Source organism: Sporothrix brasiliensis (genome assembly GCF_000820605.1).
Source record: "Sporothrix brasiliensis 5110 chromosome Unknown Cont21, whole genome shotgun sequence".
Classification (NCBI taxonomy): domain Eukaryota; kingdom Fungi; phylum Ascomycota; class Sordariomycetes; order Ophiostomatales; family Ophiostomataceae; genus Sporothrix; species Sporothrix brasiliensis.
Genome location: NW_024467140.1, coordinates 3,005,733 through 3,021,775, shown reverse-complemented (window position 1 = coordinate 3,021,775; position 16,043 = coordinate 3,005,733). Strand labels below are relative to the sequence as shown.

The 16,043-nt window shown below is 56.2% G+C and overlaps 3 protein-coding genes across 3 annotated transcripts; 1 reads left to right on the top strand and 2 right to left on the bottom strand.

Annotated features, from left to right (window-relative positions):
- Window positions 1-7,367: 7,367 nt before the first annotated feature.
- Window positions 7,368-8,282, bottom strand: SPBR_05204 (uncharacterized protein; the record flags this gene model as incomplete). Its single annotated transcript, XM_040763481.1, has 1 exon — window positions 7,368-8,282. One exon carries the CDS (start codon window positions 8,280-8,282, stop codon window positions 7,368-7,370), a length of 915 nt encoding a protein of 304 aa, XP_040615905.1.
- Window positions 8,283-9,684: 1,402 nt separating this feature from the next.
- Window positions 9,685-12,203, top strand: SPBR_04697 (uncharacterized protein; the record flags this gene model as incomplete). Its single annotated transcript, XM_040762974.1, has 2 exons — window positions 9,685-10,857; window positions 10,980-12,203. 2 exons carry the CDS (start codon window positions 9,685-9,687, stop codon window positions 12,201-12,203), a joined length of 2,397 nt encoding a protein of 798 aa, XP_040615904.1.
- A 909-nt stretch (window positions 12,204-13,112) lies between these two features.
- SPBR_04726 (uncharacterized protein) lies at window positions 13,113-15,413 on the bottom strand (the record flags this gene model as incomplete). The annotated part of the gene is made up of 1 exon (XM_040763003.1): window positions 13,113-15,413. The coding sequence occupies one exon, from the start codon at window positions 15,411-15,413 to the stop codon at window positions 13,113-13,115; it is 2,301 nt and encodes a 766-aa protein (XP_040615903.1).
- Between the last annotated feature and the right edge of the window lie 630 nt (window positions 15,414-16,043).

Sequence of the window (16,043 nt, the reverse complement as noted above, 5' to 3'; positions counted from 1 at the left end):
ATCTGACTTCGGGCCACGCTGATGCGTTACTGCCACAGTATCCGCGCCCACCACAACAGTCTTTGTTGGTGGATGAGGAGGGCGTTTGGAGGCCCTTTGTATCCGTGCTTTTTGCCCGCCTTTTTGTCTTACTGTAGTGAAATTTTGGTGCCTCTTGGCTCTTTCTCCTTTTGACTATAGGGTGTTGATCCCGCGCTGCTTTCATCCAAGCGGAACCCACTTTTAGATATGATTTGTCTTTTGGCTCCAAAGTCCCTCTGGGCCAGAAGCAGAAGGCCGAGGGACAACGCAAGGGGCCAATAAGTACGATAGAAGTTGTACCTCGTCCGGCAAAAGTGTTTGAGCTGTGACCCAAAGGACAAGGAATGCCATGCTTGGGGTTGAGGCCAGAATGAAGGCGACGCCCTTAATAATGAAAGACAAACCAAAAGTAGAGACATGGGCAAAGTGGCAGCAAAAGGTGAATTTTGAACAAGGCAAGGGCGAGTGGAGGTGAAAAGACCGGGAAAGAACGACACCGGTCTCCACAAAAATGGAAAGAGCAGACAGGGCTGCCCGTCTTAGCCCCAGACACTGGAGACTTGAACTCACAAAACATGCAAGAGTCTTACCCTCTCCGCGAAAGAAGTTGCCTCTCGATGATGGTCTCCAAAAATACTGATGGAACCTTCCGGTGTTTTTTTTGTCGGGCATTGCCAAACTATTCGTTTCCTCGTCTCGCAACCGCTTTCCCCATTTTTTCTCGCTTGGCTGAAGAGGAAGCGGCGAGACAGACGGGCAGGGAGAGAAGGAACAACAGAAAGCCGCACGTATTTGTGCTGTATCAAGCCGGAGTACGGAGTACCGGATACAATACCTCGCCCCAGTGAAGCCCGCATTGACCCGCGTACCCTGCACTCAAAATATCTGTCTGATGGTCATCAAAACTGAAGCACTTTCTATTTCATCAGCCTGGCGTTCTTTTCTGGGACCAGTGAAAGGAGCGAGTGGCACGGCACCCACCCACACCAATCAGTTTCCCTTTAGCAGCCCCTTCCCCCTGCTTTCGCGCCTGCCTTGTCCGGTACGGACACCCGTTGGTTGGGCCCCCATAATATGAAGTCTTGGTACGTCGTATTCTTCAGGCCACTTTCCACCTGTCTCTCGCTGTGCACATTGTGGTTCTGTAAGCTGTAGAGGACAGAATTCCTTACTGAAGTGTTACTGTGCTCTACGTCCTGCTTGGTATTACTCCACCATAGTGGGATTACGTCCGCCATTTACAAAAAGAAGAAGAAGAAGAAGGGAAAGTGAAAGTCAAGGCGATCGAAAAACAGACAATCTGCCGAATGTGATGAGCAAACTGTTTTTTATTGTGTTAAAACAACTAATACAGGACCGGAACGACAGGATGGACAAGATAGGCATAGGAATGGGAATATCCCAACATCGAGCTTTTTTAACGTCGACGAGGGCGCCAATCACCGTTCGTAATGAGTGAGGCGACCATTTTACTCTCTCGACGCCCGAATCGCACTAGAGGGGAGCGCTGGGTGAGGCCTGCTGGCCTGGCCAATCCGACTGTCCCATCCCGCCTTCCGAATTTCACACCTGATGCCGTCGCTCTCTGTTCGCCCGTTGTCCCCCCCCCCCCCTCCCCTTTCCCTAAGAAGAACCCCTCGCTCCGCTTGTCCTGTTAGGGCACTGAAGGCAGTCCTATCCCAGTTTAGGCTAGTGGCGTCTTCATCATCTCAAAGACGGCGATTTCGACACCTGCAATAAAAACAAAAAGCGTCTACATTCAGTTTATTTCATTTTCTGTGTTGCACTCGAAAGAGAGATAATCTTACAACCAATGTGGTAAGAGTGCAGACACGAGTCAATTTGCAAACCCTCCCCGGTCTGTACCTTCCTCATTTTGCCTTCGCCCTGTTTTCCTTCCTTCCGTGCTTCTACTTTGGCAACTGTTTTGGTCGGTCCACTTTTCGCTCTTTTGGGGAAAGCACTACGAGACGCTCCTGCTGTGAACCACTGGAAAGAAAAAAACATAATTGAATGGATAGTCGGCAGGTGGGCCTGGCCAGTCCATGGCAGGGCGGACCATTTACGGCTGTAGGAACACTGAGAAGACGTACGACGTATTTTTCGCCGGCCCAGTTTTTCTATTCACATGTATGTCGTTGACCAACGCGAAGAGAAGAAGCGGCCGTCGGAGAGGGCTCGGCCTTGTGTTCTTTGCCAACGAGCCTACTCTTACTGGTTGGTCCGCTACTGCTGGCTAGCTGTCGTTGGGGCAAAGATCTTATCTAAATGGGCATATCGACAATATTGCTGTTTAGCCATTGATTCAGATCGCAAAAACTGTCTCTTTGCTATTACGATCATAGCCTTGTTTCAAGTCAGCTTTTCTCTCTTGAATAGACTAAGTATTAGACAGCAGAAAGAGAGAAAGAAGAGAAGAGCGGCGAAAGAATGGAGTGTGAGACAAAACAGACAAAATCCAATACAGTCTGGGGTCCATTAGCGGCATATTGCATGCCGTATCGTATGTACAAGAGTAAGTCTGTGCTGCGTAAGGAGTACGTCGTATGTTGTATTACTCCATCAAAAGACCTGGCCCCTTTTCGTTCGTCTCGTGGCTACTCTCCTTCTCATCCCACAGGTTGGATATTGGAACTCCAGGGGCATTAAGGACTCAGAAGAGATGAACACGGTTGAAAAAGGTACAAATCGCCAATGGCGCTGATATGATTTAGATTACGGCCATCGATCGTGAGGTCTACAGGTGGTTCCTCGTAGGCGATACGCTCTGTGGCAGATTACTATGATCGTCTGTTAGTCCGTCGTATTGCCGGGAATAGCCATCTGTCAGTGCTGGATGGAGACGAGAATCGGTTTTGTCTCTCAACCGTGCCGAAACATGCAAACTACGGGTAGATATTCACAGGGAATCCCGTGTAGGCAAAAGGTACCTTACCAAAATGAGAGGCCGCACCCAAATCTAGTTTTGCAGACAAAATCTTTGAATAAATAAATCACCGTCGTTAAACATTCCGGTCACAAGGATGTGTCGACGACGACAAGAAGATGAAAAGGCAGGAGTGTGCCGTATTGCCATAAGAAATCGGGAAGCACAGGAGATGAATTGAAATACAGAGTACATACATCGTAGAGAAAGGACTAGTTTGTCACCAAGCGCCGTTTGCAAGCCCACCGGAAGCTTCCGATTTGCCTCGACAGAACAAAAACTCGTGTGTAGTCAGCTCGATTCAACATCCCCTCCCGCTGATCCCGCCAATCTTGGGTGATGGCAAGCATTCTAATTACAACCAAGGAAGCCCAGCACTCTGCTAAGTCTGGGGTGGACTGGCTCACTGGATATCTAATAAGCCCATTGTGCCACTAATTATGATGCGGCAAGAAGTGTCATTCCCGCTGCATTCCATTCACGCCGGTTGCCACGGCTGAGCAAATATCTATATTGTTGGATCGTTTCTGTTTGTTACATGAACGACGCAACGTACGTACTCAGTAATAATACATGTTTGATTCGGAATACGAGGAAAGCATCCAGTCATATGGCAAAAACATATTAGAAAAGACAATGTGACGGAAAGCAGTAGTTGAGATAGTTGATGGCGAAACCGGAGTCCGCGAAGTCGGTCGGCCATGGCGACCTTGCCGCTAGAGACCAACACGTCATGCAAACCGACGAGACGAGCGCACTGATGGCGGTGTTAGTGCGTACGAAGGACTGTATTGACAAGTAGCTCTTTGTCGTCAGCTTTTGCCAACGCACCAGTATACTCGGTGAATGGTGTATAAATGGCAAAGTATACATTTTGCGAAAGCCACCGTTGCCTTGTTCTACTTGGCTTGTTCTTCCTCTTTGCCCTAAAAGCCATAGATAAAGGAAGCCAATTCCATTGCCGGGCGATGCATCTGATGTATTGCAAAGGCGCATGCGGCACAGGTAAGATACTCTGAGAAATAGAGCATCCGAGGCGCTGGAAAACCGACGACGTTGAGATTGTAATCTTATTGGTGCACATTTCTCGGTCGCCCGTCATCTAAACTAAACGCCTCTGTAATTCGTCAAAAGTTCCTCACTGTTGACCCGTCGAGGCCACTTGCACAAAGTGTCTAGACATCTCCTCTTGGCCAAGCCCTGCCAAGTACGAGGCATGTCGCAGAGGCGAGCTCTTTCTCTTGTGGTTTGCATTCGCTATGTTTCTCTCGCCTCAACTGACAGAACGATCCCCTCGAAGGAAGCCCCAAAGCCGACCGACAATACGAGGGTCAGACGATAGAAAAGAAGCAGGATGGGCGTCTGAATGCTAGACGACTGGGTCCCCGGTGAGACAAGGGAGAAATAGAATACAACACTCTCCAAGACCCTCCCGTATCCCGTGTCCCGTGCCCATTTTGTTGTCTTTTCAGGCAAAGCCTAGCCTTTTCATAGCCAAACAAAGTGGTTTTCTCCCGTTCGGTGTCAACGCGGGATGGAAACAACACCAGGCAACATGATACAGGGGTATGTCGTCGTTGGTTGGTCGGAACGGGGTATTGCAAGGGTACGTTGTTCGTTGTTGTATTTTAGCGAGCAGACAGCACCCCAAACAAGTTGCGTGGTTTTTTTTGCTTTTTTTTTTTTTTTTTTTTTTGCTGCTAACCTCTTGGTGTCCAACGTTTTGGCACTTGGGAATGTCAGTGGGCCTGGTCCTTCTCAGTACTGGCCTTTCCGCTTGCTCCTTCCCGGTAACACGGGCAAAAGATACACCCTTGTGCAAATATGTTTTGCCCGTCGCTCTTTCCCAAGGTTCAAAAAGACACAGAGCAGCAGGAAAGAGGAGGATGCGAAAAGAAGTCGGTGGCTCTTGCCAAGCGTGGTTTGCCTGTTCACTATAACTTATGGGAAGAATAATCACTTCCTTGGACGAATGCTGCGCTCGAAACGAAAAGACAAAACACATTTGGAAACCGATATATCGAGACCCGATATTGGACGGGAGCACAGGACATGCACAGTAAAGACGCCAGTGTCTCTTTCGCCTCCGACCAATTGCCTGCAAGCACACCATAAGCCAGCCACCTGGAGACGCACGTCTGCAATTCTTTCCCCCCGAGTCTCCTGTTTTCTATTTCCTATTTCCTAGTCCTTATTTCTTATTTCTTATCTTATTTCCTTGCTCTTCCTGTTACTCCACTTCCGAATGCTAAAGGTGTAGAAGATCGATGTAGCAGGAGGTGCAATATAAACAGCGCAGCATGAGCTGGCACACGCGCGGGCTTTTTACCTTGCAGGTCCGATACTCTCGGGCCTAGTTTTGAATGGGCTACTTCGTACACCCTGGGCCCTTTGGCCTGGCATGCTGCAAGGTCTCTCTGGGGCCATCCAACCGACGACCCGTTTTCCCTTTTGTCACGGCTCCCGCTTCACTTTTACTCTGGCTTTCCCTGTGACATCTTGGTCAGAACTTTTACCAGAGGAACGACAAAGAGCAAGTCTTGCAAGACGGAGATGGACATTTCAAAGGTAAACTCGTTTTGCCCATATCAGGACTTTCTAGCTTTCCAGAAATATACTCGCACCCATGTCAAGATGTGGAGCGGCTTTCTCAACTTGATATCAATGGTGTGCCCTCGACGGCAAACTCCAATGAGCGAGCCCCACACCCGTTTTGTCCCATGGCAAAAAGTTGGACTGGAACCAAGTGCTTGGGTGCTCGTCAGCAGAAGGAAAACGAAAAACGGTCACTCGACATAGCCCAGGCCCACAGAAACAAGAAGCCGCCCACCTCACACCCTCTCTGGCACCTACGGATGGGTCATCATCGTGTTTAATAATTGGATGCACGAGGGCCACCTTTGGATTCATCCTGCGTCTAGTTCTAGTTACTGGACTGGCCTCGCCGATGCTTTACCGTGCAGACTGAGAATGCAGTGGCGTTGGAGGGAAAGCCCTCTACTGTGGCACCAACAAAACCCATCGGCCTGTGACCAAGGCCTGGTACCACCACCATTGACACGAGACCAAAAAGTCTCCCTACACAAAGGATTCTTTTCTCTCCAAAGAAGCCGAGAACCAAGAGACGAAAACAAATAGGCCCAACAGAAATCGACACAATGGCCAGCATGTCACAGTGTTTGACCTCATGGTCCCGTCGGATGAGAGTCAAGCGTCGAAATCGTGACCGAAGTGAAAATGAGGATGCCTGCTGTGTCTGCCTGTCCTGCGTCCAGGTTCGTGCATGACAGTCTGTAGGGACTCTGATGTTGCTTCGGGTGCGTCACCCCCTGCCCTCTCCGGTTTCTTTTTGCTTTGTGTACGATGTACGTTGAAGCAGGGACAGTCTTGCTAGAAAACGGAGTAGAGCCGACAAAGGACGCATGGGTGATGCAACTCCAGAGTGCTGCCGAAGACATTCCCTGACACCAGCTATTTTTCCCTCTCTTTGGTTCGCGCACATGTATCCTTCCCGCCGTCTCCTCACGAGCCAATTACGAGACGGTATACATCGTAGAAACGAAAAGGGGGTTTGTTGAACAAACGAGACCTTTGCTGCACTACCGCCACGGCCATCGAAGCAATCACTGCGACCATGGGACAAACTGGTAGCCAGAGCAGAACCCGTCGAACAAAGCTACGAGTGGGAAGGAAGAAGCACTGTGCTGCGTAACAACATATCTTGCATAGAACACCGTCGTGCGGATGGGCGTTTCACAGCGGACCGGGCACCGCCACAGCCCTCTCCCGCCTCGTTGTGTACGTCGTTAAACACATCATCGCTTGTCCTATCGCTGCGTGTTACGTTCCGTGCCTCTTTGCTGTGTCCTCTGTACGCCCGTGCTCGTTTCTGGATGATTCCCTGATCTGGTCATCGCTTTGTGGGCGTCGCATCCTTGCGCCGCTTGCGGCCCTTTTCTCTGGCATTGGCATCTTGTCTCGGTGAGCATGCTGGGGCGCTGGACAGCCACAAAGTAAGGAGGCAAGAGACGATCATGGCAATGGACCATCACAGCCTAGAGAAGTCCTACCGGACGGTGGTGCCATCCTTACCTTGCTGTGTTGTCAGCGTCCCTACACCGGCCCCGGCATGCGAATTCCATGATTCAAGAGAATGCCGACGAGCGCCAACGCCATATCAACGGATCGTATACTCATTCCGTCACAGCATGTCTTCCTTGCGGTCCCGATCATAAAGTTTATTTGTGTTGGTAGTCTTTTTAACGTGTTTGTGGATTTTAGAATGCCCGATCCATATATACAAGAAGCGAAAGAGGAAGATGAACGAAGAAAGTTGACGAACAGGGACGAGACAAGGAAAAAAGAGAACCAAAAGAGACACAACTCCTACGACGCGCACAGCATCACAGCACGGCGCCGTCTAGTAGATCAGCTGGTCGTCATAGGCACGCACGCTCTCGAGGTAGGCCTTGACCTCGCGGTAGTCCTTGCAGACGTGCTTGGAGTCCCAGCCGTCGGAGCCGCCGTTGTCGTCGGGGAAGGTGGTCTCGTGGCCCTCGAGGGCCATGTCGGAGCTGCACAGGATGGCCTCGCGCATGTAGTCCATGCAGTGGATCATGTGCCAGTGGTGGTCGGGCGGGATGGGGTGGCCGCTGGTGAGGCCGGAGTAGGTCTGGGCGATGGTGAAGAGGCAGTGGATCTGGTGGGTGACGGAGGTGGTGAAGACGGTCTTGTCGGGCCAGTCGATGGGCGTGGGCAGGTCGTGGTAGCGGTGGGTGTCGTTGACCCAGACGAAGCCCATGCCGACGGGCATGAGGTGGTTCCACTTTTGGAGGACGGCCTCGGTGAAGAACTCGGACGTGTTCATGGGCGCATAGGACGGGTCCGAGGTGAAGCGGGTGATTTGCTGGCTGACGCGCGGGCCGACGCCGGTAAAGTCGCCGCCAAAGTCCAGGAGGCGGCCGGGGCCGGCACCGGCACACGACGACGACGACGACGACGACATCGTCTGCTGGCGGGCCACAAGCCCCAGGATGGCCAGCAGCAGGATCGTGTCCAGGCCCCAGCGCGCCCACGTGCCGACACAGGCGCGCACGGAGCGGCGGCGGCGCTGAAGGGCGCGCTGCTGCTGGCGGGCGAGGCGGCGGTCGAGCTTGTCTTCGCTGGTGCCGCCGAGCTTGTTGTTCTTGCCGCCCAGCAGGCTCTCGTCGACCTCGGTGCTGCTGCTGCTGTGGCGGCCGAGGGCCAGGTCGAGTTCGAGATCGAGGTCCTCGTCGTCAAGGTCGTCGTCGTGGTGGTTGGCCGGGCGGCCGACGGACTCGTACTTTGCGTTCATTGTGGGTGTGAGTGTGGTGTGAAGGAGGAATAGAGAAAAGGAGTGGAAGTGGATGGACAAGACAAGACGTATCGAGACTTTAATGTCAATAGCAAATAGACCGGAGGGCCAGCCTGGTGAGAAGGGAAAGAAAGGATGGGAAGAAGAACACAATAGAAAACGAAAACCAAGAGAAAGACGAGTGGATAGGATGAGATACAAGACGAGAGGAGGAGAATGGGAAAAAGGAGAAAAGGAAAAGAGAAACAAAAACAGGAGAGAAGAAAGAAAGACGAAGCGAGGCAACCAAAAGAAACCAGACCAGCCTCTCGACTTGACGTGCCTCACACTGGTTTTGTATCAACCCCTTCCTCTGGTTGCTTCTCATCGGTGCTGTTCTTCTTCGCCGTGATGTTCTTTTCCTCTTTTGTTGTTGCCCTACAGATCCATGGCGATCAAAAATAGCATCCTCCATGCCTTCTACGTCGTCTCCCCACCCTCTCTCTTGTCACAATACTTATTGCCCGTACGTCTCGACGTCGTAGTGTCTCTTGTTTTGTCGTGGTTCTTGTCCCATTCTCGATGCTACTGTTTCCTGTTCTTCCTGGTCCTCCTTTTTCACGCCTTCGTCGTCGGTCCTGAAACACGTCGTGTTGGAGAAGTGCCACGGGGGTTGTAGGTCATCGTTGCAGCGCTGTAAAATGGTCCACGGGGTTGTGGCTCCTAATTCACAGCGCTGTAAAATACGACATTCAGCGGGTTTTGTCTGTTTAGCGCTCTACTGAGCCCGGCACGACCGTGCACGTACACGACATGCAGACTGCTGATTGGCGGGCGATCAAACGAACATCTGCGGCACGTCGCATTCTGCTCGTCCCAGGAGTCGGCTGGACTTGCTTCAAGTCTTGTTTCAGGCCTGGGTCCAAGTTGAGAGGAGGGAGAGGAGGGAGAGTCGGGGACGATGCAAGGGTACGAGGTAAGGGGACGACGAGGCATGTATGCGGACATGGAAAAGAAAAAAAGAGAAACATCAGACGGTCGTTCTCCGCCAGAAAGACTAGGAATGAAAAAAAAAAGACAAGACAAGAACTGACAAGAAAGACAAGAAATGACAAGAAAGACGATCAGAAAATCAGAAAATCAAAACGTCAAGCTTCGGGCGTGACGAGTATCGTTGACGGAAATCAGTCTCGGCGTTGACTCGTGCCCGTCTATTGATGTTATTTTTCTGCTATTTATTTTTGTCGTTTATTTTTGTTATTTTGGCCCATTATTCGTACTCTCATTCTACCATCCCAGTCATCCATACATTGTGCTTCACATCACAACGACACAAGGCTGAGTGAGGTGAACGAAAACAACCGAGAAACAAAACAGCCCCCTTCTTTCCTATCATTCCACATCCCACATCCCAACGCTCACGATGCACCTCTCCATTTCTCTCCTCGCCTCGCTCGCCCTCGCCCGGCACGGCCTCGCATACAAGCCGCTCTCTGACAATTTCCTCCGACAAGTACCGGGTGTGTCGGAGGCCGAGCTCGACCCTGTGGCGGGCGACCTGCTGGCGCCGTTTCTGCAGCCGCGCGCGCCCGGTTCCGAAGGCCACGCCGACATCCAAGACCATCTCGTGCAGTACTTTGCGGCCAACCTGCCGGACTGGACGGTCGAGTGGCAGAACGCGACGACGTACACGCAGGACCCCAAGGACAAGAAGAAGAAGTTTGTGGCGCATCACCTGGCCAACCTCGTCTTCCGCCGCGAGCCGCCCTGGACGCGGCCGGGGCAGGCCAACCTGCTGACGCTGGCGACGCACTACGCGACGCCCTCGACGGGCGTGCCGGCCGGGTACGTGGGGGCCACGGACGCGGCCGTGTCGTGTGCGCTGCTGCTGCACGTGGCGCGGAGCCTGGACGGCTTTGCCGCGCAAATGTACCGGGAGATGCAGGAGCTGGGCGAAGGCGGGACGGTGCCGATGGACATGGGGCTGCAGGTGGTGTTTGTGGACGGCGTGCCCACCGGCAAAGACAGCGAAAAAGGCGCCGGCGCCACGGCAGACGTTTCAGGGAGCGAAGGTTTGGCTGCGGCCTGGGAAAAGGAGACCAACCCGGCCTTGGCGGCCTCGCTCTACGGCTACCCGAACCGCCTCAACCAGATCTCGCTGCTGCTGCTTCTGGACCTGCTCGGGGGCAGCCGACCGCGCGTGCCGTCGCGGTACCAGACCACCCACTGGGCCTACCAGGCCATGGCGCGGGTCGAGCAGCGCCTGCGCGGGCTGGGTCTGCTGACAAGCAGCAGCAGCAACGGCGGCTTGGGCACGGACGACCCCTCGGCCGCCTTTTTGCCCGACCACGCCACCCCCGTCCACCAGCTCGACCTCGCCAGCGGCTGGGCCACCGACCGGGACGACCACATCCCCTTTATGCGCCGCGGCGTCGCCGTCCTGCCCGTCGTGCCGGACGCGAAGCCTGCGCACGCGGGCACGCTCCTGGACGACGGACAGCACGTGGACCGGCCGGTGGTGCAGGACTGGTCGCGGATTCTCGTCGGGTTTGCGCTGGAGTGGCTGGACATGATGGAGGTCGAGCCCCAGGCGCCCGTGGGCCGGCGGCGGCGGAGGGCCAGTCGCGACGCGTGACGAGCTCCAGCTTCCACATGCGTCTGTCCGCACCACTCCAACCAGACCCAGACCCCCCACCCCCCCTACCACCTTGGCTCCAGCGAAAACAGCTCCCAGGGCACACCCTCGCCCACCTCTGTGTCGTTGTACTGCACCACCTGGCGCCAGCCGGCGAGAAGCGCCCGCCAGTAGCAGACCTCCGCGGCCGGGCTGAGGTAGCCGCGGCCGTGCGGGCCGCTGGCAAACAGACTGCGCTGCCGCCGCGCAATGCCCTCGGCCACGGCGGGGTGGTCTTCCAGCCACTGCACCATGGCGCCCAGATTCGACCAGTCGGGGGCCACAAACACAATGTTGGCCGCGTCGGGGGCCGCGTGCGGCCACGCCTGTTCTTCGTCGGCGGTTGTCGTCGCGCCGCCGCCTCCCAAGACATCCGACGCATACAGCGGCCGCGCCAGGTGCGTCGTGTGCTGCATCCACGCCAGCGGCGCCGTCAGCACCACGCTGCCGCACAGCTGGTGGAACTGGAACCGCCCGCTGTACGTGATGCCCTCGGTGTGCACCACGTACTTGTACCGGCAAAAGTCTTCAATCATCAGGCCGTTGCTGGCGTCCTGCATCGCCAGCGCGTTCACGGCCCCCGTCCCGTTGTCGTTGTCCACCACCTCCGGCAGCCACGCCAGCTCCTGCACGTCCGCCCAGGGCTGGCCGCGTGTCGCCCGGAGCAGGTCGGTCCGCAGCGCCGGGTGGTGCGCGCTCGCAAACCGCGCGGTGCCGCGCCAGACGGCCTGCGCCTGTTTCCGGGCAAAGGGCAGACGCGCCTCGATCGCGTCAATGGCCGCCGCCGCCCGCGCAAACGACCCCACCATGCGCGGCCGCCACGCCCAAAACGAAAAGTGCGGCATGAGAAAGGCGCGCCCGATGGGGGCGTTGCCGGCCGTGGGGGCCGCGTAGGCCGGCAGCGAGTACGTCCAGGCGGAGCCGTACGGCTGGTCCTGGACGTTGACGGAAAAGACGGTGTCGAGTGCGTTTGCACCGCCAGGCGAGGATGGCGCTGTCAGGAGCGCCCGCTCAATCTGGTGCAGCGTCGCCACGCGTGCGTCGAGCAGTTCGGGCGGCAGCATGCTGTGTTTCTCGGCAGACAGGATGCGGAGTCGGCCGTTGCGAACACGCGCCTGCAGCGGGCCGAGATCGGAGGCCGGGTGCAGCGGAAACGGACCGCGGCGGACCTGTTTGTCGATGGGGTCCATGAGGCTGGGGAACGCGGCGCGGCATTCCTTTTCGGTGAGGTGGAGGTTGTTGGAGAGCGAGGATGTCGTCGAGGATGACGAGGATGACGAGGATGACGAAGAAGATAACGCATGGGGCGCTCTCGCATGCAACTGTACAAACAAGAAAAGGTAGGCGACGCAGCAGGCGGCGACAATGGCCGCCATGATGCGTCGCCAGCGAGGACGAGGGCGAGCGTCGGGAATGGTCATCACAGTGGGTTGCCGCGTGGAGGAAGAAGACCGACAGAAGAAAAACAAAACGTATGTACAGACTCAGAACTCGACGCAGAAAAAAAGACAAATAAATAAAATTCTATACACCCTCGCCTCAAAAGAACACGACGCCCAGTCGTGGCATCTCCACACCGAACGGTTTGGGTGGTTTCGTATAGACGTCAGGCTTCTTGGTATATTGCTGCTTGATCTGTGCCGAGAGGTGGCGGCTAAACCCTTGAGCCGTCGTGGACACTCCATGCTTTCGGTCGATCGTATATCGTCAAGAGAAAAGACAGAAAAGACAGAAAAGAGAGAAAAGAGAGAAAAGAGAGAAAAGAATGAAAAGAATGAAAAGAATGAAAAGAAGCAGCCGGATTCATGCAAAACTTACATATAAACACGTCCACATTGAGCAGCCTCGTAAAGTTGTCGTCATTTTCATATTTCTTTGCTTCTATCGTAATTCTCCGGTTTCGTTCCATAATTTCCGCGTGGCCCATACTCCCAATGTTGTCCAGTCCATAAAGCCCAATGCAAACCCCAACGCCGCAGCGATGTTTCGATCTAAACGGAAACAAACACGAAAAATAATGAAAAAAAGACAAAAGAGAAATACAAGCGAACAAAAGCAGTAGCTATGTACACGGGGATTCATCACCTCGAAACCTACACTTCGGTGACCTTGTTTCCGCGCCCACGCGCATGTCCGCGCCCACCTCCCCGTACACCCGGTCGTCTGCCGTGACTTTTCTAGCGCCGCGACATAGACGACCGGCCGCGTCGCGCGGCCGTGGCTGCCGCCGTCTGGGCGGCACCCGGGTTGACGGGTGTCGTTGCTGTGCCCTTGCCATTTCCACTGCCAAGGGCACCCCCATTCTGGACACCATTCTGGACACCATTCTGGACACCATTCTGGACACCATGCTGGATACCGAAGGGGTCGGTCGTCTGGACCGTGGACGGGGCGGGCGGTGCAGGCGGTGCAGCAGGTGCAGGTGCAGGCGGCCGCTGTGGCGGCTGGGCAGCCAACCCAGCACCTGGCGCGCCCCGCGGGTCCCCCAGCGGGTCCCCCAGCGGGTCCCCCAGCGGGTCGTACGGTGCCGCTATGCCCTGGTACTCGGGCGCGGGTGGCGCCTGGGCAGCTGCGGCGGCGGCGTTGTCGTGGCCGCCCGCAAACCGGTACACGGCAGACGCGGCGCCTTGAGCGCTCCCCTCGACAACACGGGCCGACGCCGGCGCACCGACGGGCGGGCGGCGGACCTGCTCGGCGTGCAGCTTCTCGAGCCCCTCGCCGACGACGGCGTACTTGTTCCAGTTGATGGGCGGCATGCGCACGACGTTTTGCGGTTGCGGCAGTTTGCGGAGGTCGGGGAGCCCGGCGACGTCGCCGTCGCCGGTTCGGTTGGCCTGGCTGAGCCGACCGCGCGCGGTAGCCATGCGGCGGCCAGGCGGTGCCGCACGCCCTCCCTGGCCGCTCGTGGAGTTGGACGACGCCGATCCGTGGACGGACGGCGTGTCGGGCGTCGGCAGCAGGCGGGTCGGTGACGTCGAAAAGGAGGTGCTGTCGGTATTATGATGAAGCGTCCCGGACGACGGCCTGCCCTCGTCGGTCTCCGTCACCATATCCACGTCGCCGTCCTTATCGGCGGCGCCAAGACCGGCACCGTTGCTGTACTTGTTGTCGTCCTCATCCTCGTCCTGGTCCTCGTCACCACTATCGCTGTCGCTCACAGAGGAGTCGTCTGCCGCAGCGCCGCCTTCGCGGATCCCCTGCAGCTGCCGCATAAATGCTTCGGGCTGGGCCAGCGCGGCCTCTTTCGCCCTGTGCAGCGCCTGGATGTCCGCCGTCGCCCTCTTCTTTTGCAGCTGCAAAATGGCAATCGTGCTCTGGAGGGCGAGCACGTCCGTGTTGCTGGCAAAGTCGATGGGAACGGGTGCTGGAGGGAGAGGTGCGTCTCTGTTGGGGTTGTCGTTGGAGGCTGTTGTAGCGGCGGCACCGGCACCACGCACCGGCTCAACTGCTGCTGCTGCCGCCGCTGCCGCCGCCGCCGCCGCCGCTGCAGCCTTGTGTGCTGCTGCTTCGCGGGCAGCCTCCGTATGCGTAAAGATGGCCCGCCCAGAGACAAAGTTGGGCGTGTAAAAGGTGCCCGTGCCCGTCGTCGTCGGCGCCAGGTGCGGCGGCAGTTCCGCGGCGGGCAGCACGGGCGAGATGGGCGGTCGCGGCGGAGACCAGGCTCGCTGCTGCGGTGGTGGCGGCGGCGCAGGCGCAGGTGCAGGTGCAACTGTGGGCGCAGCTACGGCAGCCGCAGCCGGCTTGGTCGCCGGTTTGGCCGCCTTGGGCGCTGCTGCCTTGGGCGACACTTTGGCCGCCTTGCTCGCCGCCGCTGCCGTCGCCCCGCTGGCCTTGGGTGACGTCTTGGGCGTTGCACTGCCCCCACTGCCCCCACTGCCGGCAGCCGGCGGCGACATGGACGAAAAGGCAAAGGCCGGAATCGACGGCGCCGGCACCGGTGTCTCCTGGATCAGCGGTACGGTGGGCGGCGGAACGGGCGTGGCCGTCTTTGGTTGTGGCTGCTGCGTTTGCGTGGGAGGGACTGGCGGTGGCACCGGCGTTTGCTGCACGGCCGATGGGCTGATGCTCGTCTGAGGTGTGGTGCTTGCTGGTGCAGTTGCCGTTGTAGGTGCTCCTGTGCCAGCACCAGCACCAGCTGCCGTGGCAGGTGCAGTTGCCGTTGCCGCTGTCGATGACGATGATGATGATGACGATGACGATGACGATGACGATGACGATGACGATGCTGATCCTGCACCGTTGTTTGTTGCTGGCACAGGTGCTGTCGACGCGGGCACGCCGCCTGTGGTGTCCGACGAGGTTGACGACGCCGACGAGGTGGACGACAGCGACGACGATGACGCAACCGACGAGATCGGCTGGGGCGGCCGCAAGGCCTGTGGCGGAATCGGGGGCGGCTTGATCTGGGTCTCGACAACAGGCGGCCGGGCTGCCTGCGCACCGGTGTTGCTGCCTGCGGACCCGCTTCCACCAGCCATGGTCGACAAAAGAAAAAAAGAAAAAGAAAAGTGTCCTCGTTGTTTCGCTGCGTGTCTCGCGCCGTTTGCGAAAGACTCGCAGGTGTGTTGTCTGGCGCAAGTTGCGCTGTGGTGAGTTGCGTTGTGAGGTCCCAGCTATTATTGAACTCTTGCCCCACCGAATGCGTGGATCGCCTGGCACGTGACACTAGACAGCGATAGCCGATAACAATCTGGCCAATGGGATCTACGGAGGCTCCTTCCCGCAAGGCGAAAAACTGGGGCCATCAATCTGAAAAGGTACATCTGAAAAGTACCTTTTAATCATGATATTTCGTTTGAGGGCATCGTTACACATGTTGCACAAGGTCGGGAGTACACACCCTATAAATGATACAGTTTATTTTATTTTATATTTTTGCCGTCAGTTCAAGGTATACAACTAATACGTAAGCCACTGACTTCTTAGTAAAACATTACATAACGTCTTCCTGCCTAGCAAACAGGAACTGACAGCTACTTGCCACGGAGGTCAAGGACGACAGAGAACAGAGCGATCCTTTCGTATGTACAGTCTGACTTCAACGAATTTGTAAGTCCTTAAGACTTGGACTCTAACAAAACTGGAGTTTTTTTGAAGCTTATATATAT